The sequence below is a fragment of the Tinamus guttatus genome, unplaced genomic scaffold (assembly GCF_059628265.1).
Source record: "Tinamus guttatus ecotype Peru unplaced genomic scaffold, ASM5962826v1 Tinamus_guttatus_pri_ptg000025l, whole genome shotgun sequence".
Classification (NCBI taxonomy): Eukaryota; Metazoa; Chordata; class Aves; order Tinamiformes; family Tinamidae; genus Tinamus; species Tinamus guttatus.
Genome location: NW_028288559.1, coordinates 3,582,799 through 3,605,762, shown reverse-complemented (window position 1 = coordinate 3,605,762; position 22,964 = coordinate 3,582,799). Strand labels below are relative to the sequence as shown.

The following is a 22,964-nucleotide window of genomic DNA, read 5'->3' as shown; positions in this document are numbered from 1 at the left end:
TTTTCCAGTTTATCATATGAATTCCCGTTAGGCATTGTGAATGTCTAATGAAAGGCATTGAGCTTTACTGTCAGATTTCTTCCCATTTTTGTCATATTGTTTCTAGTTTCTCCTCTCTGCTTGGATACTGAACATAGAAAGTGGAGTACTCCTGGTTAACATCTTTGTCAATGCCCTGGAGAAGGCAACAGATTGCACTCATTGAGTTTGCAGATGGCACTAAACTGGCAGGAAGGGTTGATAACCTCAAAGGCAGAGGTGCCCCAGGCAGAGGAAGGGACAGAGGAGTGAAGCAGCAGGAAAACTCAGTGCAAAGTCCTGCACCTGGGAAGAAAGAAGCTCTTGCAACAATACAGGTTGGGTATTGATGGGCTGGTCAGCAGCTCTGCTGAAAAGGACTTAGAGGATGTGCCACCAGCAAGCTGAACACGAGCCACCCATGTGCCCTGGCAGCAAGGCACACGTCCTGGGTTACATTAACAGAGCAGAGCCAGTAGGTCTAAGGAAGTGGTTCTGTGCCTTCAGGAGCACTTGTTAGACGACGCGCTGCATCGGGCTTGAGGCCCCTGAGCGCGGGGAAGATGCTGATGAGCTGGAGCAAGTTGAGCTGCCAGACAAGAGGGCTACCAAAAATGTCAGGAGGCTGGAGCATATGCCTTGTGAGAAGCAGCAAAGGGAACTGTGCTTGGTCAGCTGGTGGAAAGCAGGGGAACTCAGAGCAGCTTCTGACACCTACAAGAAGATTGATGGGAAGACAGAGCCAGACTCTTCAGTGGTGCTTAGTATGAGGATAGGAGACATAGACAAAAACTGAAGCTAGAAAATTCCAACTTGGTATAAGGAGAATCTCTTTCACCACAAGAACAGCAGTGGAACAGAGAGGTTGTGCTGTCTCAGAACTCAGAGGTTTTGAAGGCATGAGTGGGTAAAAGCCTGAGCAACATGATCTGGCCTCATAGTGTGACTTGCTCTGAGCAGGAGATTGGACTAAGATGGCCTTCTGAGAGTCATTCCAGCCTGAATTATTTTATGATTTAGTGACCCTGGAAGACTCCAAATACTACTGCAATTGTTCTTGCTCTCTTTTCTTGAGTCAAGTCCTCTTGTCATTCTTGATGATTTTATCAAGTTGAATCCTTTTGTAATAAACTGTGTTTTATTTTTTCTTCTGAAAAATCTGAATTATACCCATGTTTCTGTTATTCCTGAAATTTCCTATTTCATATCCCACACCAATATGTATATTCCCATCCCTTTTGTTGCCTGTTTACTGTTTTAATTTAGAAGTGTTTCATTTATTTGGACTGTTGCAAATGCAAGAGCCATAAACATAATTTCAGGTGAGATAGAAGATGATTTAGAATGTGCTGAAAGCTCAATTTAACACTGCCATTGATCCTTTTAAAAAAAAAGAGGGGGGCAAAGATTGAGGTAAAAGTGTATTTTAAGAAACTAGAAACATTATTGTTGCTTTAAGAAAATGAGATGAGCGTTAAGAGTGCAAAATGCTCTGAAAGAGATGAGGGAAAAAAAAAAAGAAGTAATAAATTTACGTGATACAAAGTTGTTCATGGAAGTCAACAAGATCAGGTAAAATTTCTTCCCTAGCATAGGAGTTGGAAGAGGTCTCTGGGGGTTCCTCTAGCCTGACCTGCTCAGAGGGCGTGAGCTTCAACCTTAAATCAAGTTGCTCAGGACCTTGTTCAGTCAAGTGCTGAATATCCTCAAGGATAGAATTTCTACAAACTCACTTGGGAACTAGTTCCAGTGCTTAACTGCTCTAGTAGTGAAGTGTTTTTGTTTTGTATTGTTTTCCCAGATAGAATTTATTTTGCTGCCACTTGTTACTGTTTTCTCTGTGCAGCTCTAAGAATCTGGCTCTGTCTCGTCTGTCGCCCCTATTTAGACAGTATAAGGCTATGCTTTATATTCCTCCATGTTTTACCCTTCTTCAGTTTGCGTGTGTGGAGGGAACAACCACCAAAAAACCAGTCCCTCAAGCTTTTAGTACGTCAGATTCGAGTATCCTAAACACTTTTGTGGCTTTCTACTGGACGCCCTGCAGCTCATTAATTGCACTGAGGAGACACAAAACTGTACGTGCTATTACAGATTTGGTCTCCTGATTGTCAAATTAAGGGAATGGCCTTTGCTCAAACTGCTGGCAGTGCCATTGCTAACTGCTGACCCGTGTTTGACTTGTCATCTGCCAGGACCTTAAACCTTTCCTGAAAAGCTGCTTTCTAGCCAGTGAGCACCCAGCCTGTAGTGATGCGTGGTGTTAGTCTAGCCAGGTACAAGGCTTTGCATCTGCCTTTGAACTTTGTGAGCATCCTGTCAGCCCATTTCTCCAGCGTGGCATCAACAGTGCCAGTTTAACTCCTTAATTATAGCATGTGCAAGTGGCTGACGTTGCAACTGCTGACTGCTAACCTTCAAGTCCAGTCAGTTTGTCATCTGCCTTGTAAGCCACCTATCCCATCCTGGTTTTTGTTCTAAAAATACTATGAGAGGCTATATAAAAATCCTTATAAAAGTCAAGATAAACAATATCTGTTACTGTCCATTCCCCTTTCCCCCTTCCTCCAGTCCTTTCTATCCATTATAGAAAGTTGTCAGCCACAATTTGCCTTGATTTTCCCAGGCTGCCTGTTTATAATCACCTTTTTGTCACCTATTTATCTTTCATGTGCCCTGCCATGGCTCCAGGAGGATGTGCTCCATAATCTTCTTGGGGGACTGAGAACAGGCTTATTGTCCTGTGATTGCCCTCATTACCCTTCTTGTCTGTCTAGATGGGTATGATGGTTGTGTGTTTTCAGTTGTCAGGAATTGCCTCCAATCACCATGACCCTTCAAATCTGCTGGCAAGCTGCCTTACAGACATTGCTGGCTCACTCGGCACTTTTAATTGCATCCCATCCAGTTCTATGAACTCCAGTTTAGTTAGTTCACTCAGATGGTCCTAAATTTGATCTTGTTCCACTGCACACAGTATTCACCTCCTTCCCTGCCCTGTCAGTTTTGATAGCTTATTTATCTGATGGGGGTTTTATTCATCTTCATTCCACATGAGTTGTTGTTCTGACTTTCTGGAAGGGGTTTAGTTGCCTGAAATAATATGTAGCAGATTTTTTTTTTCCCCTTCTAGTTACATAATATTTTGGCAAGTGGATCAAGTGCTATTTTTTCTTTTCCTTTGCCAACTCCTTATAAACTCCTGGAAGGAAGTTTTTGAGGATGAAACTCCTCTTCTTTGCTTTCTTTTCCATAAAAGGTGTAGCATGTTTGAGCAGCTATTGGTGTAAAAAAGGATAAATTAATTTTGCAAGTGTTACGTGCTGTTACCCAGAGTTGTGAAAAAATAGATAGTAGTGACCTGAAATTTAAGCTAAAAAGGGGGAGTTAAATTGAAAAGAACATTAATTTGTTGTTACATGTCTTGTTACATGTTTGTGTGTTTTAAAATGTGTTCTGTTTCTGTTATAAAAGATTTTATCTTCCAAGAGTGATTCACGTTTGAAGCATTTACTGCAACGAGCACCCGAGTATTGTCCAGAATCAATGGTAAGGCTTGATAGCTTTAAATAATAATTATAAAATATATAGTCAGGCAGTAATAAAGTCTTTTTTGCAAAAAGAGTTTTAAGTGATTCATAGAGTTATTTTTCTTTGAGGAGGTAAAGAATCACAGAATGGTTGAGATGGGAAGGGACCTCTAGAGATCATCTAGTGCAACCCGCCTGCTCAAGTAAGGACACCTGGAGCACGTGGCGCAGGGTGGCATCCAGATGGGGTTTGAAGATCTCCAGACAGGGGGCCTCCACAACCTCTCTGGGCAGCCTGTTCCAGGGCTCTGTTACCCTCACAGTAAATAGGTTCTTCCTCTATATGGAGATAAAACTTCCTGTGTTTTAATTTATACTTGCTACTGCTTGTTCTTTTGCTGGCAGCCACTGAGGATATGCCCGTATATACGTCTTCCAATCTTTTTCATATTAGGAAGGTTATAAAGCTTCTTAAAATAGGTTTTTTAGGTTTTTGTTGTTGTTGTTGTTTGTTTGTTTGTTTGTTTGTTTTAAATGTCAGTTTTTATAAAATGAGGAAAATTTGCCTTATATTGGCAAGAATTTTGTGTTAGGTGACTGTCATTTTAGTCCCCTGGAGATTGTTGACAGGGACCTATTTTAGCCTGTGTATTCCACTTCGTGTGTGGGAAAGAACCGAGATATCCTGGTTAGGCTGAGGCAAGGAGAGCCTCATAGTTATTTTGAATGTATGACCATATTCAAAAAGCTGAAGTAATGCTTTTATTGGTAAGTATTTTTACGGTTTCTTAAAAGTTATTTCTTGTATTACTAGGGGGGAAAATTGTATATTAACTGCATCGTACTTTTGGGATCATCTAGTTCATCTTGCCTATCTATCTTGCCTATTGCATGAGGGCCTTAAAGCCCTCCTGTTTTGTTTTGTGTGTTGTGAGAGGTGGTTTGCTTGTTTACTTGTTTCTAGTTGGTAGAGAGAAATAGTAGGTCAACAAGTTCTCCCCAGATCTTGGTTCTAGATAAACCTTTTTTGACTATCCACTCTGACTAACCCATTGTTGTTTAATTCTCTAAATACTGGTGAGAAAGTTGACCAGCTAGTTTAGTTTGGATTATTATAGGTTGTTTTGTACCTATAACATTGCTCTTGATTAGACATTCTGTAGGTGGCAGCCTTGTGATAACTTAGATGACGTAGTGCTTCCTTTACAAATGCTTTAGGTGTAGACGAGTTCTACCAATAGGATACTTAAACCCCAGGACAAATATGCTGAAAATGGTATTTTATATCTGTTAGAAACACTTTTATATTGTAGACTTTTTCTTAATTGCACTTTACCTTTCAGGGAGAAGTTTGGGGCTGTATCAATTCTTCTTTGCCAGGTAAGATATACTGGTTCATTGTTGAATTGTATTTGTTTTAAAAAAAAAATCCATGATTTTATGTTCTGTCTCCCACCTGCACCTACAGATTTTAAAATAATATAGCTTAAAGTATGCCATTTGTTTGCCTGTTTCTTTTACTCCTAAATTGTTACCATATGCATTTTTTTCTTGCAAAACTTTTCCTGGTTAGAAATTGTTGGGTATGTTTGTGTAATTAATCTGTGTCACATTGGAGAAATACCTAAGGGTTTGGTCCATTTAAAAATTTTCTCTTATTTTTATTTTTAGTATACCTTAGTCTATATAAATATACCTTAATACTAGACAATTATGGATTATTGCTGTTTTGTTCAGCTGCAGTGTCACTTGGAAAAAAATAAGTAATTGAGAGAAATAGTAGAAACTAGACAAACATAATTTAGGCAGTGGAAAGACTCAGATAAAGAATCAAACTGCTTGTTATAGGTGGGTTTAGAAGACTAAAGCATGAATTTAAAACAGGACTGTTATGTTGAGAGATTAAAATAGATGAAATATGACTTGATACTGTGCATCTGTTTTGAACCACTGAGTGAAATTGGCATGCTACAGTTGAAAAAGTGATAGTGAGGAAAGAGTGCTGAAATAGTGTTATATTGCTTAATTTGAATTTATTTTCCCATTTCAGAGGCAAACTGTAGAATCTTATGCATACAAAGGGATTTGTTAGTTTTGATTTTACTAGTATCTATAATATATTTTGGAAGTTGCAACCCTTTTCTGTCATCTAAAACCTGACATTTTTAAAATCAGAAGTAAGACCTACTCTTTCCTGAAACTCTACTACTATTCACAAATGAGTGTTGATGGCTTTATTGCAAAAGAGGAATACATGTTTTCTGTAAAAATTTAAGTTTATGTTAGCAAGTAAAAAAGTATTTGAAATCTGTGCCAATGAACCACTGAACCAGATGTGAGACCTCTTTAGGGCCTTTATGGTGTGATGTCATTATCACACCATATGATGGTGTGTTTATGGAAAAAACACTACTTCAACGATGATGGAAATCATGATTTGTCTTGTGATAAAAGTGAAATATTCCTGTAGTACCCTGAGCCTTGTACCTGCGTGAAGCCTATAAAGCTTCTCATGCACCCCATGAAGTTCTCATTCTTGTGAAATTACATTGCGTAATTCTGTTTTTTTGTCTTTGATGTGAGCTGCTTTTAAAATTCTTCTAATTCCATGGTCTTCTGATTCCATGGCTTGCAAGATTTTTTTTTTTTTTAATTACTGGTTTAGTTTTTACAGGGCAGTATTACAGGAAAAGGTTTCATTCCCTTTCTGGGAAGTCAGTGCAGTTAGGTGTCTCTAAAGTACCTATACATGAATTCATGTGACATGGTGAACAAACAGGAGGAACTAGAGCTAGGTGTATGACTAGAGGTCTATAATCTCACTGGGGTCTGAGAGATGTGGTTGGAAGGTTCCCACATTTTGAGTTCTGCAGTGGATGGACACAAACTCTATAGGGAAGCTGATGAAATATGGCCTAGATAAGTGGACTGACACCTGCCTGAACTGCTGACATCAGAGTGTAGTGATGGGTAGCACGAAGTCCAGCTAGAGGCCTGTCACTAGTGGTGTATCTAGTATTGGATTCAATGCTGTCGCATCTTTATTAGTGACCTAGATGACCTTCAGCAAGTCTGCAAATGATGCAAAACTGGGAGAGTTGATGGATACACTAGATGGCTGTGTAGCCATTCAGAGTGACTTTGACATGCTGTAGAAATGAGCAGAGAAGAATCTACCTCATAAAGCTCAGTAAAGGGAAACACCAAGTCATGTGCCTAGGGAGCGCCTCATGCACCAGGACATGCTGGGTCCCACCACTTGGAAAGCAGCTTTGCAGAAAGACTTGAGAATCTTGGCAGACAAGTTGACCGTGAGCGAGCCATGTGCCTCAGGGCAAAGGCGGCCAACAGCATCATGGGCTTTACTAGGAAGACCCCGGCAGCAGGTCAAAGGAAGTGATCCAGTGATCCTTCTGCAGACTTGGCACTGGTAAGACCACATCTAGAGTGTTGCACCCAGCTGGGGGCTCTTCAGTACAATAAAATCTTAGCCATACCAGTGCATGTCTAGCAGAGCTTTTAAGTTGTCCCCTTAGACTGATGAAGGCATTGGAGCCTGTAATGTGAAGACAGGCTGAGAGTGCTGCTCTCTCTTCTCAAGAGAAAGCTTGGGGGGCAGGAGGGAGGGTGATTTTGTTAATTTGCATAAATATCTGATGGGAGAGTCTGAAGAAAACAGACCAGAGTCATCTCAGTAGTAACTAGTGAAAGAGAAAGAGGCAACAGGCACAAATTAAAATACAGGAAATACTAGCTAAATTTAAGAAAAATATTTTTTTTATCCTGTAGCAGTGGTTGAACACAGGAGCAGGTTGTCCAGGGAGGTTACAGAACCTCTGAACATGGTCTTGGACAGTCCACTTTAGCTGACCCAGTTTTCAGCAGGGGGGTTAGAATAGACAGTCTCCAGAGACTGCCTGAAAAGACTTTTACAGTTACTATCATTCTGAACAGTATGAAATACACATTAGAACCTATTTTGTGTATGAGGTTAAATGGACTAAGTTGCATAATTACATGTGCTAAATCACTTGTAATTATGATTTACTGCCTGATGCATGCATGTGTCCTTAGGGTATTCTCATTGTGGTTTGTAGCTTCTTCCCTTCCTTCCTTACAGTAACTTGTTGTGACTATTAGATATTCATGTTTTGAAGCTGATTTACCAGTCACTTCATTACTGCAGTTATTACACCATAAAATTGTGATGTTCTTGTAGCCAGTATTGAGCTTTCTACTACCCAACTTCCCATTTTTTCATTTCCTTAAACCCTTCACAAGTGTTTTCTAATAACTTCTCTTTATGGGGTTATCCTCACAAAGTAATGTTCTAATTAATGTTTTATTGTCCTTGCCAATACGATGTTGTACATTTGAAAGGCTTAAGACTGGATATTTAGGAATGTAACAATTCTCTGAAAGAAAAAAGTTCTCTATTTTCTGAAAGCAACTACTAAGGAGCGTTTTAATGGAGAAGTTCTTTTTAAAAAGCTAGTAGTTGTCAATATTTATTAAATCTAGGAAGCTTACACAATCTTATTTTGGGGGGCATGGCAAATTAGAAAAGCTTTATCTGACCACGCATGTGTGATATGTGATATGATTTATGTTCTGTTTATATTTTGATAAATCAAATCTATGGACTGCAGACTATTGCCCATAGAAGGTGTGTTTTTGTTTCTAAATGCATATGTCTTTATTACTTCAATCAGAAAATTAATTTATAGGCTGCTCTAATAAAATAGCTTTTTTAATGTAGATGTGATATCAGACTTTTCTTCATGAGCTTATCTGCTGCTCTGAAATATTTTGAGGAGAGCTCCTTCAGCATGGCTGGAGCTTATCAACATTCTTCATGTGTCATGTATTTGTAGCTTGGGGTTTTACACTGTATTTGGTACAAGGTTACTACTTGCCTCTTGTATTAGAGTTGAGTCCTAGTAAAAGTACATTTGGGAAAACGGGCTCCATCTTGCATAGAGTAGTGCTTTGCAGTGTTGTGTTTCCCCCGCCCCAAACCTCACAACTAGATTTGTTGTGTGTGTTTTCTCATGGATATAGCTTGTTATTGCAACAGAAGTTAGTGGGAATTGTTCTCATATTGGTTCATAATCTTGCTTTTAATTAGCTTGCCTGTATTTTAAAATAACCTTAAAATATCAATATCCTGCTGAGCTGTTTTGACTGCAAGTAGTATGTGTATAGCTCCACGTCTGACAGTTGTGCAGAAACAACTGTTACATATTTTTAAGGCCAAAAAGGCACTGTATTGAGCTGTTGGTTTTGTAACTAACTGCAGATGTGTATTTTCACATATTTGTGTCACTTTCATCTAGACAGCTGCTTATTTCTGAACTTAGTTTTAAAAATTGCATCAAACTTGGAATTTTTGAACATCGATAAACTGATGATTTATGCATGGCAACTATCTCTTGAATGCTTTCAGAGAGTTGCTCAATCGCTGAAAAACACTTTCCTTACCCAGATAGGGAAATAGAGTATAAACTGAATTTGCAATTTTTTTGTGGCCTTCATATATTTCTTCACTAGCTTGTGCAACTTGGGAAGGTGAGCCAAGACTCAATAAAAAGAGAATTCAGACTCTCTTCAAAGAGATGACTGAACCATTGACCTACAGGGTTTTCAGAAAGTCCAGGCCCTTCAGATAAGACAGAGCCACTTACAACTGGCCAACTGCAGGCTGAATCCAAAAGCTGTTGCGCACCTTGGCCTCTCTGCCTCACCCCTGCTCTCTCCCACAATCCTGCCACATTGCTTGTGCCCAGCAATAATGCCTTAATTTTCTTTCTGAAATTCTAATTACTGCTCTAATTTGCTGAAAACTACGCTAATTTAGCAAAAGCATTTTCTTTATCTCTTTATAAACTTACTATGTTTTCTTAAGTTGCCTGTTAGAATGTCACGAGAGACTGATACTAGAAAGGCTGTAGGCAAAGGCAATTCTGTCATCTATGTTGGCAATGCCAACACAGTGTTTTTTAAAAATCAGTTTTGTTCTTGATAAATCCATACTAGCTATTGTTTTCCATTCCTTGCAAGTAACTTCTGATTATTTTTTTTTCCAGCATGTTCTTAGCTCACTGGTCTATAACACCCACCTCTTCAACTTCCTATTTCTAAATCTAGACATCCCATTTGACTTTCCAGAATAGGTATTTCTACTGTGCTCTGGAATACTTTTGAAATTAAGAAATTGGTTATTTTATGCCTTCTACTACCAGCTTATTTTTTCCTAGGTAGAGGATATAATTTGCATATCCCAAAAAAAGGACTTTGTAACAAAAACTGAAAGTGATTCATTTGAGCTAGGTATATTTTTCCTAAGGAAAAAATAGTGGGACAAGGTATAAAATGAGCCTAAAGGCTGCTCCATAGATCAAACCTTCCCTCTACCTATTTTACGTGTAATGTTCAAGACAGAAATAGTTAAAGGAATGCATTCTTTTTCATTTGATTTCTGAAGTCTTGAAAATATCTGTGAATATAGACTTGCTTCGGAGGAATCTCTAGAAGAGATGAAACAAGCTATTGCAAGAATTCTTTCCTGTGTGACTTTGCAGTAAGATGGGGAGAATGAGAACAATGAAATAGGTAGGAAAAGAAAGAGAGAAAGGAAGACAGGAGACTTATTCAACTCAAATATCAAAATGTGCTAATCAGTGAAATAAACTACAGAAGAAGCTTGGAGGAAAAAAAAGAAACAAAAAGTCATATTCTGTGTTGAGGAACTTGATTTAAAATGATGGTATTGAAACCTATATTAAAATGTGTCTGAATAAAATAAAGTTTTAATTATGTTTTTTTTGGTTGGCTTATACTGACTTATACCTTAGATTAACCAGATTACGTGATGGAAATTGCAATTCAGGGTATAGAAGTCACTACAAACCAGTGTAACCTATAAGTAGGTTTTGTGAAAGAGAACAAGGTTTATCATGTTTGAAAAGTAACTGACTTGTGGGCTGGTGAAAAGAAAATAATGTCACAGTTTCTCTTATTATTACAATATATGCTGCCTTTTTATTTTTAAAGGAGTTCTGAAGAAGTCTGATGGTTGGGTTGGCTTAGGTTGCTGTGAGCTAGCCATTGCTGTGGAGTGCCGACAAGCATGTAAACAGGTATGGCCTTCTGATTTTTTTCACGTGCCTTATATTAAGGGATAGAGCACTGCATTCCTGTTGCATATGACATGTCATATGGACATATTACTGTTTGTGAGCTTGAGGTTTAAGACTTTTTTACAGCAAATTTATATTATTATATAATCACTCCTTAAAATTGCAAAACTTGACAAGGAATTTGCCAGAAAGCAGGTAATTCTTTATATTAGACTCTTATACGGATGTTTATTTTTAACAGTATTGTAGGACTAGGCTGTTCACTGGGACTTGATAACCTGGAAGAGGAAATTTTACAATCTCAAGATTAGCATTTTCAAGGAGAAAACCTGATGTTTCTATAAACAGTGTGCTGTGTGTGCATGTGTGAGATGGTACACGTGCAATCCTGAATAAAGGATTTCTAATCTACCAGGTCTGTCAGTTAGGTAGCAGGGTCAGTCACTTGTCTTCTAACCTACTCAAAATGTCTTATTGTATTGGAGCTGAGCTGTTTTGAAAGCTGTATGTCGTGATCAGTAGGGGCAGAAAATCATTTGCTTTTCACTGAGTATCATCAGGTGAAATACAAACTCTTTAAAACACAAAACATTTTTTTTTCTTAATACTGTAGTTCGATAATTTAAAATTCAATGCTCTGACACTTCTTAAATGTACTCTACACACCTTTAGAAGGATTTGGGTAGTTTACTTGCTTTTCTCCTTTGAGTCAATAGCAAACTAATATTTAGTGCCTACCAAAATCCTGGACAGACTGGACAACTGGGCGGTGAAAAACCTCATGCAATTCAACAAGGCCAAGTGCAAGGTCCTGCACCTGGGGAGGAATAACCCCAGACACCAGTACAGGCTGGGGACCGAGCTTGTGGAGAGCAGCTCTGCGGAGAAAGACCTGGGTGTCATGGTGGACGACAAGTTGACCATGAGGCAGCAGTGTGCCCTCGTGGCCAAGAAGGCCAATGGGATCCTGGGCTGCATTAAGAAGAGCGTCTCCAGCAGGTCGAGGGAGGTGATCCTGCCCCTCTACTCAGCCCTGGTGAGGCCACATCTGGAGTACTGTGTCCAGTTCTGGGCTCCACAGAACAAGAGGGATGTGGAGCTGCTGGAGAGAGTCCAGCGCAGGGCTACAAGGATGATCAGGGGCCTGGAACATCCTCCCTATGAGGAGAGGCTGAGGGAGCTGGGCCTGTTCAGCCTGGAGAAGAGAAGGCTGAGAGGGGATCTAATCAGTGTATATAAATACCTCAAGGGAGGGAGTGCAGAGGACGGGGATGGTCTCTTTTCAGTGGTGGCCACTGATAGGACTAGAGGAAATGGCCGGAAACTGAAACATCAAAAATTCCATAGGAACTTAAGGAAAAATTTCTTAACAGTGAGGGTGACAGAGCCCTGGAACAGGCTGCCCAGAGAGGTTGTGGAGTCTCCTTCTCTGGAGATCTTCAAAACCCGCTTGGATGCCGTCCTGCGCCACGTGCTCTAGGTGTCCCTGCGTATGCAGGGGGGTTGGACTAGATGATCTCTAGAGGTCCCTTCCAATCCTAAGCATTCTATGATTCTATGAAAATATTTTGGATTGGACATGATCACTGAAATCTAACAAGAAGGAAAAAAATTATGAAGTTTGCTGTTAAGATTACATTTTAATCTAGGAAGTTGAATTGCAAGTTAAGTCAACTTAGCTTTACTTTGCTGCTCAAGCAGAAAGAACTTAGTCTTGCTTTTCTGCTCTGGCACACTGTGCTACTACCATATGAGACCTACCTATCTTGGGGTCTTTTTTCCCCCCAGTGTATCGTATTGCTTTTAGTGGTGGATGAAGGGAGGGAAGTAGATTAGCCACTGGTGGTAACTGAAGAGATAGTTCCTTGATAAATGGTGTTGCTACGAAGTTATTTGAAGAAAGGAAGCATCAGCTCCTTAGGGCTTTTAGCTCAGTTGTCTGAATAAGAATAAAACTCAAAGTGGTGGTTTTGCTACTTTTTCAAAGAAAACGAAGAAATAAAGAATATTCTTTTTTCTTCTCTAAGATTCTGGGAGTTTGGAAGCAGATAAAAGCCTAAGGAAGCAGTAAATGTTGTAAATGTTGATAAATGAGGCTTCCCCCCCGCTTTTGTGTGTGGTTTTTTTTTTTTTTTTCTCTCTCTCCTCTTTTCCTCAGAACTACTCATGGTTGGGGAAAAACACCCCCTCCCCCAACCCCCCATCCTGTTATTTTGGTCTAGACAACTTTGGGACAAGGCTGTTTCTGCCCTGTCAGCCATGATGAGCTTAGGGAACATGTGTGCACAGTCTTTGCCTCTCACTACATAGTGGGGGAGAAGACAAAAGTGTTGCCATGTCTAAAGGGATTGGGTTAAGGGCACTCCTGAGAAAACAGGACAATCCAACAGCAGGCGTTTGAACAGAATGAGTGAGAAAGATCTCATGAGCCAGAGAAGACAGGGCTAGGAAATACTAGCTCTGCAACGGAAGATTTGAGACATGCTGAATACAGTGAAAAGAATTGGAATACAGTTGAATACGATGAAAAGATTGGAAGTCCTCAAAGCAACAAAATTGGGGAAAATCATTAGTGTAATCAATGTGACTCCTTTAGTTCCATAAGAGAGCTAAAAAGCAAATAGAGGTCTGTTTAGTTTTCTTCCCTTTTGCTGTGTGAGATTTACCTAAACTTCACCTGAAAGTGAAGATTGTGTGTAAGAACCACCAATGTCTGGGGACTTGGCATGCTCTTGACTAGTCTAATGTAAAATACATTAACATTAGAACCTTCTAAATGCAAAGAGGTTGTAATACCATGCAAATAGGTGCCTCTAGTCTGTGTCTGACAGAGGCACTCTGCCTTCTTTCTGTATTCCAATACCAATTTAATTGCTCAGTAATGTGGATGTGCTTGAGCCTTACCGTGTTTACAGCTTGGAAGTGCAGCAACCATCTCTGACACTACAGAAGTTCCTGTGTGTGAGAGCTGGCTACAGGCATGTCCTGACACTGCTGCCCTTAGAAAATAGAGATAATCCATTTAGTTTTGCTTTGCACATGCAACAGACATGTGATATAGCAACATGAGCAACAATCTTTTATACTTCATAGTGATTTATTACCTAAACATATAAAGATTCTGTAACTTTCTTTTGGTTATATGTCTTGAAACTTTCTTCACAGTTTCTGCATAGAAGTTGTTACAAAGTTAAGTTAGAAGCACATGACTTCAGAGACCTAGGCTGTGTGATTGGCTTTTGTGTGCAGTGATGTAACTTGTGTCTAGTGATGATGTAACATTCCAGTCACAGCCCCAAACAGGCTTTTGTGCTGTGTCAAGAGAGATTTTTCTTTCACCAGATGGAAAAAGTATGGTTTCTCAACCTTATCATATCAAAACTTTGGTCTAAGGAATGCACCAGTGACAACTGTAAGCATAATACATACCTTTTATAACATTTACATATATTTTTTTAGTCTCTTTCTAAAATCCGAGAACCATTTCCTAGTGTATAATCACTTGTCATCCTTATAATTCATTTCTGAAGCAGTGGCATGTCTAAATTCCAGTCTTGCATAGATGAAGGAGGAGATCCTGGCAAACAGGCACTCAAACAGTAGAAGGAATTGTGCAGATGGTGAAAGCGGCCATAGGTAGCTGGGAAGAATACAGGGATTTTGTCAGGGTATGCGGTGATGGGACTAGGAAGACTAAGGCCTGCCTGGAATTTAATTTGGAAAAAATTCCGATTATTACCTGCAGGTTATTACCACAGTTAAAATAAAGTTAGAATCGTTTTTACTTTGCAACGTGACTTTTATTTTCATTTTCTGTTATAAGTGAAAAAAATTTAACTGTCTTTCAGGCATCTTCAAAGAATGATGTTTTAAAGGTTTGCAGAAAAGAATATGAGGTATGTGTGTATGTCTATCTTACTAAAATCAGCTGTTTTATAGTTCTTGTAAATGTATTCCATTGAAGGAGTCATCTTAAAGTAGTATTTCTGGATATACTCACTTCTGTTCAAAAGTAAATTGCCTTTCTCTACAGTTTTGTAAACATGCAATTATTAGACTTGTCTTTGTTTAACATCTTAATTGAAATGAAAAAGATGCTGCTTTTAAAATGGAGATCTAGATTCTAAAATAGTTTGTTTCCTAGGAATTTGTCTGCTTGAAGTAGGCATTCATTCTGGGCACTCATTCTGTCAGCAGCATTTCAACTCATATAATGGAAGTTTTATCTTTAAGTTGACCTAAAGAAATTATCATAGAAGCCATATAAATTCTTTAGAATTAATTTTTATTAGCGTCAATGAAACTATATATTCTAGCAATTATGTTTTTTGTTCTGCCCTTAAAATTAATCATTAGAATATTTTCAGAAAACTTCCTTCTATATTCTTTTTTTTAACATAAACACGTTGAAGATGTCCTATTCTGCTAGAACTTTCTTTCCTTTTAAAAAAATTCCTAATTATAATCCAGATTGCTCCTCCTCCTTTCCTTTCCTCTCCTCTTCCTTTCTGCTCTAAATTAGTTAATCCTGCATAAATCTAGTTCATAATCAACAGTGCAAAAATATGGGACAAATCTCTGTTCTTTGTTATAGGCAGAAATGCAACATGTTTCCTATTTCCAGGAAAAACTAAACCTTTTTTTTTTTTTTTTTTTTTTTGCCTTTTGGTTATTTTATCAAAAGACTGTAAGGAATATTTTCCTAAACTCTATTGAAGTTCTATAGTTCATTCTCTTGAAAGTGAACTTTCATTTTAAGTGATCTTTTTCTTCTCGTGCTATGATATGCTACTGTCCATGTCTGTAATCTTTCCCTCTATTATGCTGGCATGTTTCCTTCTCTTTTTCTGGATTTCTGCATTGCTGTAGGAGGTTGACCAATATGTATTGAAGGAGAACGAGAAAGGAAAGGTAAGAAATCAAAGAACGTCTACAAATTGGCCATCTTTTGTTCTTTTCCCAGCTCTTCTTTTTCCGGTTTTGTCTGGAATTTTGGAAAGTTACTCAAGAGCGATCTTCCTGTTATTAGGCAGAAAACCTTAATTCTGTATGTGTGCAATGCTTTTAAAGAGGAGAGGCAACACTTTTAAAGAGGAGAGGGAGAAATTTTTAAATGATAGAATAAGAAATCAGTCTTTGAAATGGGAAAAAAGGCAAAAGTTTTGGGAGACTGCAGTTCTGTTTGGTTTTTTGTTTTGGAGCATTAGAAGTTGTAGATAGGGATGTTGTATCAGGGACCAAAATAAGTCTGTAACATGGTGTATGTTGTTGGTTGTTATGGATTTTGGGGGAAAAGGGGATTGCCTTAATATCTAGGCCTAGTGCTCATGGAAAAAAGGTAATTCTTAAGCTCACAAGATACTCCATTTGTAAAGTTCAAGGAATTTTTGCCCAGTGTGCTTGCCTTTGTTTAAGGCTTCATACTTTATTTGTTAAAAGGTGCAGTTTGGGAATTAGTTTACAATATCGATTGTGCTTGTTCATTGGATTTCAAGTCTGTTACCGAGGTGCTATACGTATACATGATGTATAAGTATAGGCAAGATGAATTAAAAACTTTACTGTAATTCCTTTTTCTAAAATATTTTCACATCTTACTAATTTTCGTAGCTTATAATGATTGATTGAACTGTACTGAATACTTGGCAGCAGAATTTTGAGATTAGAGAAGCCACTTTGAAATACCCCTCAAGCTTCCTGCTAGGCTAGTGAGCACAAAGTATGCCCTAAGTCTTTAAGCATACAGCAAGTGTTCAGAGGAGTGCAAAGAAAAACTAAAAATAGAAAATAAAATTGCTAAGCAGAGTTGCAAGCTCTGTGGTAGCAGAGGCACTTTAGCTCTGAAAGAGTTTTTCACAAGATAAATTGAAAATTCTTTTTCTCTTGATCGTAAGTTTGTGGATTAGTTTTACTTTTTTAATGTAGCCTGTAATTGTTGTCATTAGTCCTAATGATCTTATAAGTAGATCATAGAGTAATGAGCTTACTTTTTTGATCAGTGCATTGAAGATTTTTAAGTGATACCCTGTTTTTCCAAGTAGTATGATATGTACCCATTCTAAAAATTTAACACAACTTTTTCAATATTTAAAAATGTTACTGAAATGCATCTTCATCAGCTCCTTTTGAAAGATTTTATTTGGGGGAGGGGATGGTCTTCTCTGCTTCTCAGTTGTTTTGTGTCTTCTCTTCATTTTCTATCTGGTTGTGTGTATCTCATCTCTCTTATCTTTCACTACTTCTTCCAGCTTTCTACTATCCTGTTCATCTTCCTCTAAAAAGAAGGTAGGTAATAGTCAAAAGGAGAAAAAAAAGATACGGACACTGTATGTAGGACGTTCTGGTTTTTACTGTTTTTGAAAGTTCTGTGTGAAGTCGAGGTTCATTCTGAGGGGAAAAAAATGCATGGAATACATGCTTAGGGGAGTAACTGAAGCTAGTTTATAATACTTGAAATAATCTTTGAAGGCTTTATGATCATTTTTATGATCTTTTACTGTTCTTACTCTTGTGTGTAGCAAGGACAGCGCTAGAATTCCCATTCTGGATTGCAACTCTGTGTCTATACACTGCATACTGCCAGTTCCTCTCTGCACATTTGAAACTCTAGTTCTTACAGCTTTTCTTCTCAGATGTTCTAAATCAGTTGTTCTGGCTTCTCCGGCTAATTGGCCTTAGGAGAGGTTTTCTGCAGCTGAGCAGTATAACGTCTGCTGCCATGTGGGTGAAATATAAAGTGGAAATGCTCTGTGTTCTTCATTTAAACTAAAAACTAAAACTACTTTTGGTCCTAAAACTTTTTTTAACACACACTATTTAACACTGCTGGTGTCCCTGCTATTAAAAGACATTTTTTTGTTCTCGCAGATTCGAACAGTGTTTAACTTAAAATGCCCACAGTTTCAAGAGCTCCAACAAGTATTCAAAAAGTATTGTGTGCTACAGTATTGGCTTGTTTCATCTTTTAGGGTCACACAATCCTGCTTTAGGCTGAGGTTTTAGTGAATGCTGGCTACTAATTACTCCTTCTGAAAAATGCAGTCAGCAGTTTTGGGCTCTTTTCTAATTGTGCTGATTACTCAGAGACAATAAATTATATCTGAAAGAGCTCATTAGAACGCAGTAGAGAAAAAGGTTCCAAAAATATTTTAATGAACTCCTAAAGCACAGGCCTGTGTGCAGCCTTGGGATGTACTATATAAGAATTTGGGGCAGACTCTGACCCTGTGCTATCCATTTTTTTTAATATTATTGTTGCCTCCTGGTGTTTTTTCTTTTTTTGTGGTGGTAATTTGTTTTTTTTTTATCATTCAGAGAAAGTTGGTAGAAAACACATTCATCTTGTCCATTTCAGCAAGTGTGGCCACTTCACTGTTTTGCGTAAGTGAGGAATATCTTGGCCTTAACGGTTGATTTTGAGTGTTTTCTGAGGTCTAAATGAATATGCACCATCATCAAAACTTATTTTACTCCATGAAACCTTAATATGCTTTGTGGCTTTAGGTCCTGTTGATAAATTCTGAAATTGATTGAGGTAAAGGAGAGATTAACAGGACTTTCACTGCTGCGTTCATAGAATGAAGCATTTGGCTCTCTAGAGTGTTTGCAATCATACTTTTAAGATAGCCTTAATTGGGCGGGATCTGTGTTCAGATAATTTTGACATGGTTAATTTCCCCATGACAATGCTACTGAATTTATTTTTCCACTAGAGTTAACATAGATACCTTGATTTTTTTTTTCAGGGAAGCAAATGAATCTTTGATTTATTTATTTATTTATTTATTTATTTTATTTATTTTCTGATTTAGAAAAAGCTAACTTTATTGCTGTTTTTTTTTTCATTCAAGGTACAAAAGGCAGTAATTTAGAAAAAAAGTGTGCTTATAATTGAAAAACATGTCTTATGAAGGAAAAGGCTTCCTTAGCAAAATGCTTTCATATATGTTTGTGTGCATGTGTGTTTTTTTATTTTATTTTTATTTTTGAGCCGTTACCTGCAGCTGATGAGCTCCAAAAAGAGCGAAACCAGTTAGGTCCTGCAGTACTGGCTAAACTCTTGCTTCAGGAGCTTTCAGTGGGGAAAACTGAAACAAGTCCTATGCTGGCTAAACTTTAGTTGCCTTTTTCAGTTTCTGTAACACCAAAAGATCTAATTGAGGCTGTTTTCTTAAACCATAAACTACCACGGTGCTCGTCTCTGCCTGTCTCACTTAGTTCCCAATTTTATTATTGGGTATCCTTACCTTAGTAACCTTAGTAATAACCTTAGTAATTTTAATGATCAGTGTTAACCATTTGATAAAAAGAGAGAAGTCTGAAAGAGGATGAGATAAATGCACAAATAGAACAGATCTTCTGTTTATGTTCTTTAAATTTCAATATTGCCGTCTTTGTTCACGCAATATTTTATTCACTAATTCAGATAAATGCAGTATCTGTGTGTGGATTTATACTACTGCTTTAATTCATTTTTCCAGCTCTTGCTGATTTTCATCTCTCTTTAAGCAGCACTTCCTTTCCTATTCCTTTTTCCTTAACCTGTATGTCTGTTTTGATTTTTGATTTGTTTCCTGTCTTATGTTCTCAGTGCACTGTTCCAATCTTGGTTGGCAATATTAGATAGCAGATTCAGAAGGAAGCTTGAATGGGCAGAAAAGCTGCTAATATCTTAAATAAGAGAGTTGGTTAAAGAAGTGGATTAACCCTGTATTTTGTAGTGGTCATGCTTAGTCACGTATGTTAGACTGTGACTGTCTAAAACTTAGCAGCCGAATTTGACAACTCGATGAGTGCATATTATTTTTACTAAGATTCTCTCGTGTCTATATAGCCATGCTATCCCTCTGTGTGCCGTACTTTCTGGGAAGCTGAGTAGCTGTCCAGACCTGCATGAGGAGAAAAGTCAGCACCTTAACCAGCGCTGGTAACTTCACCAGCACTGTGATGACTACAGGCTGCAGTTTCACGAGATGTTGCTTTAGCAACTCTGTACTGCTTCAAAATGTGTCCTGTGCCCTCTTGCAAAAACCCTTCTTCTACATACGCCCTCTCTCACCATTACTCGTACAAATACGCTTCTGCTTACCTTATTCTGGCTCTGGCATCTGCCAGGTCCTTTTTTGAGGTGTTTCAAATCTCTGGCATGAGAGAAAAAAAGGGACTGTTTTCTTCAAGGTCACTGATAAAAATCAGCTCATGGAAAGTTGATTGTTGCCAGAGCTGGTGTAAGAACCCACTCAATAATATAGAAGAGCTATAGAAGAATACAGGGGAACAGGAGAGAAGAGTGGAAAACAAATGGAGGAGAAAAAAAACTACTACCTCCTCTTGGTAGCATATGAGCTGTTAAAGTGATTCAACAGTCCAGAACACTGCAGTTTCAAAGTACAGAAAGATTGTTCACCTGGTTAGAGGATCCTCTTTCTCTCACTTAAAAAAAAAAAAAAAAAAAAAAAAAAAAAAAAAAGCAGTGGGGCTAAGTTATCTGCTTGTAAAAATTTACACAACTTTTAAGTGAGTTTTTTTTTTTTTTTCTTCTCAAGCGGTTGAACACTGGTAGACACCATAATTTAACCCATTATTTTAAGCCCATTATTTTTGGGGCTATTTTTGTGTGTTCTTGTGACAATTTTTAGCTGAGCTTAGAGTAAATTCACATCATTATTCGAAGTGTTGTTTGTGTTAACTGGCAGTGTGTTTAATTCTTGTTACGACCATGACAGACAGGCTTCTGCCTTTTGACAGCATTTCCTGTGCTTTTATTAACATACACTTTGATCGTAGCAGTGTTGATTTAGACCTGTGCGACTTGTACACAACCCAAACCTATTGGATGTGGGGAGAGTCCCATTTCAGTGGCTTCTGAGGACAGTCATTTTTGATCATGGAGCTCCAGGTTATGGCAGTTCCTATCTGACAGTTCTACCCTTTTGATACACCAAGGTTCCAGAAGGAACTCATGACCACACTGAAATTGCGCTGTAAACACATGTTTTACATGTTTCTGTTTTCCTGCTGAGAAGCTATGTAAAAAAGTTTTCCCAACCACCACATTTAATGATGGTGGTTGGGCAAATGGAATATATCAGGAACTTTTTGAAGAACATCTTATGAAGAAAATCATTTCTCATATGTTGCTTTTCTCTGTCTCTGGCCGCGCAGTCTCCAGTCTCAGCTCTCGGCAACGTAACGTGTTCACCCGGAGGAGACCTGTGTTTTAATGTGGGCAAGATGCAGGGCAAGAATTCAAAATGCAGGCTCTCTTTTTCAGCAAACTGTCTTTAGATTAATTTATATTGCTCTAAAGCAAAGCAATTGGATGTATGTCCTCTTCCTTTTGTAGGTTAACATGTCTTTATTCCCCTATTCTACATTTTAGCTGCTGAGTTGATGGCATGCTTCAAGCAATGTTTGATTTGGATATACTGTAATTTAATTGACTTCATAAAACTCTGTTTTTATATAATTAAAAAAATACATTCTGGATTGATTTAATGTCCTTCATTGATATTCCCTTTGGTTTCCCACTTGGACACCTCTCTAGGTGCAAGTGTGTTTGTGTATGCTTATAAATGTACTCTTATTTGCACTTATGTGCACCAACTTTTTCTTGACTTCTCTGCTTACCTAAAATTTCTCAGTCTGCTTCACTTAAGTAGCCTCATATTAGTTCTTCTTCCCATCAGCTTTTTATTATTATTATTATGAATGGAGGACTGTCTGCATTTTAACCTAGAAAGTCCATGTTTTCTATGGTAAAGACTATTCTATGGTAAAGAGATTTTCTTATCCTTTCTTGTTGAAAGAAAACAAGCTTGGTGCTAGTTTGGTCATTTTATGACAAAAAATGGTGTATAGAAACATTCTTGGTATTCTTCTGTGGCAACAATTTAGGCAACTACTCTTACAGGTTACTATTTATTGATCTAATGCTAAGCAGATGATATCTCAAATCAGAAGTTATTTCCTTACGTTGGTAGTAGAAGAATAAGCTTAGGTCACCGTAGGGAAAAAGAAAGGAACCAGCTGTCTTGCTCTTTACTGGCACATGAGGATTTGCAGTTTTTCTTGTAAAAAAAATAATCCGCTGGCTGGAAGACTTGCATTGAGCTGAATATGTGGGCACAAATGCGAGAGGAAAGGAAGCCCGACTTTCTCTTGGTGGGGGAAGAATTCATCCTGTGATGATTATTTTGAGTAATTGTCGATGAGGTGACTGTGACAGGTCTATGCTCTGCAGTGGAATCAGTAGGAGCAAGGCTGTGTTTCTAGTGTGATGCGTGTTGGGACCAACCTACGTAGTCTGAAAAGTCCAGTGCTGAAGTGAAGAATGGCAGCTTGCTGCAGCTTAGCTTTGAGGAAAGCGTACGCACAGAATCGCTACATGCCTCGATTCTTGGCTTTAACTTGTAATCCCTACTGTAGCTGCATTTCTGGAGATATTCTGTTTGTCTGTGTGAATGTCCATAGTTGTCCCTGTCTATTCTTTGAAATAGTAGTAATCAGTACAACGTTTGGGTGCATCATATTCCCAGATATCATTTCTGATGTAGTCTAGAAAAATCTTCTTCTTGGTTGAATATTTATGCATTTCATTAAGAGTGCAATTTTATCTCCCACTTTCACTGTTTTTATACAGTGTTTTTATTTGTTCCAGTTTAGACTGGGTTAGAGCAATAACGAAATTGAATTGGCTCGTAATGAAAATGGCTGACACTTAAATATGCATTTAAAGCTTTCTTGCTTTTAACTGTATTTTTGTTTTGTTTTCAGAATGCTCTCTTTAGTTGTATTAACAGAAATGAAAGTAAGTACATTATGAGTAGTTTTTCTTTTCCTTTCAGATTCTCCTTTATAACTTTTTTCTCTAACATTTAAGAAATTCTGTAGGTCTGTATTTACAAAGCATGAGTTTACTGTGCAACAATGCAACAATTAACCACACACATAAACATGCTTGCTCAAGCAATAGGAGGATTGAACTGCCTGTGTAATTTATTTGAGTTTTAATTTATTTATCACTTTTTTTTAATTTTCTTTCCTGTCATACTTTAGTCATTGCTTAGATGCTCATTTGTTCCGTGTAAAGGCTCTATTGATTGAAAAGAAATGAATATCTCGGGCTAATTATTGTTTAAAACATTTCTCAAGATCTGCATATTTAATAACGTGACAAAAATGGATTAATCAGAATGATACCCTCTCTGTCGTTAGACAAGTTTTTGGATACTGCTCCCATATATATTTGTCTCCTGTTAATTTTTGTCTAATAGTT

The 22,964-nt window shown here is 38.0% G+C and overlaps 1 protein-coding gene across 1 annotated transcript in view; it reads left to right on the top strand.

The window, feature by feature from the left end:
- The window catches only part of LOC148596234 (reversion-inducing cysteine-rich protein with Kazal motifs-like), a 49,199-nt gene that overhangs the window by 3,686 nt on the left and 22,549 nt on the right, over nt 1–22,964 (top strand). The window contains exons 3-9 of the mRNA XM_088526380.1: nt 3,493–3,567; nt 4,892–4,928; nt 10,602–10,687; nt 14,536–14,583; nt 15,557–15,598; nt 16,883–16,972; nt 22,463–22,496. Of these exons, the coding sequence (XP_088382506.1) occupies nt 3,493–3,567; nt 4,892–4,928; nt 10,602–10,687; nt 14,536–14,583; nt 15,557–15,598; nt 16,883–16,972; nt 22,463–22,496 (412 nt within the window). The remainder of the gene's footprint in view (nt 1–3,492; nt 3,568–4,891; nt 4,929–10,601; nt 10,688–14,535; nt 14,584–15,556; nt 15,599–16,882; nt 16,973–22,462; nt 22,497–22,964) is intronic.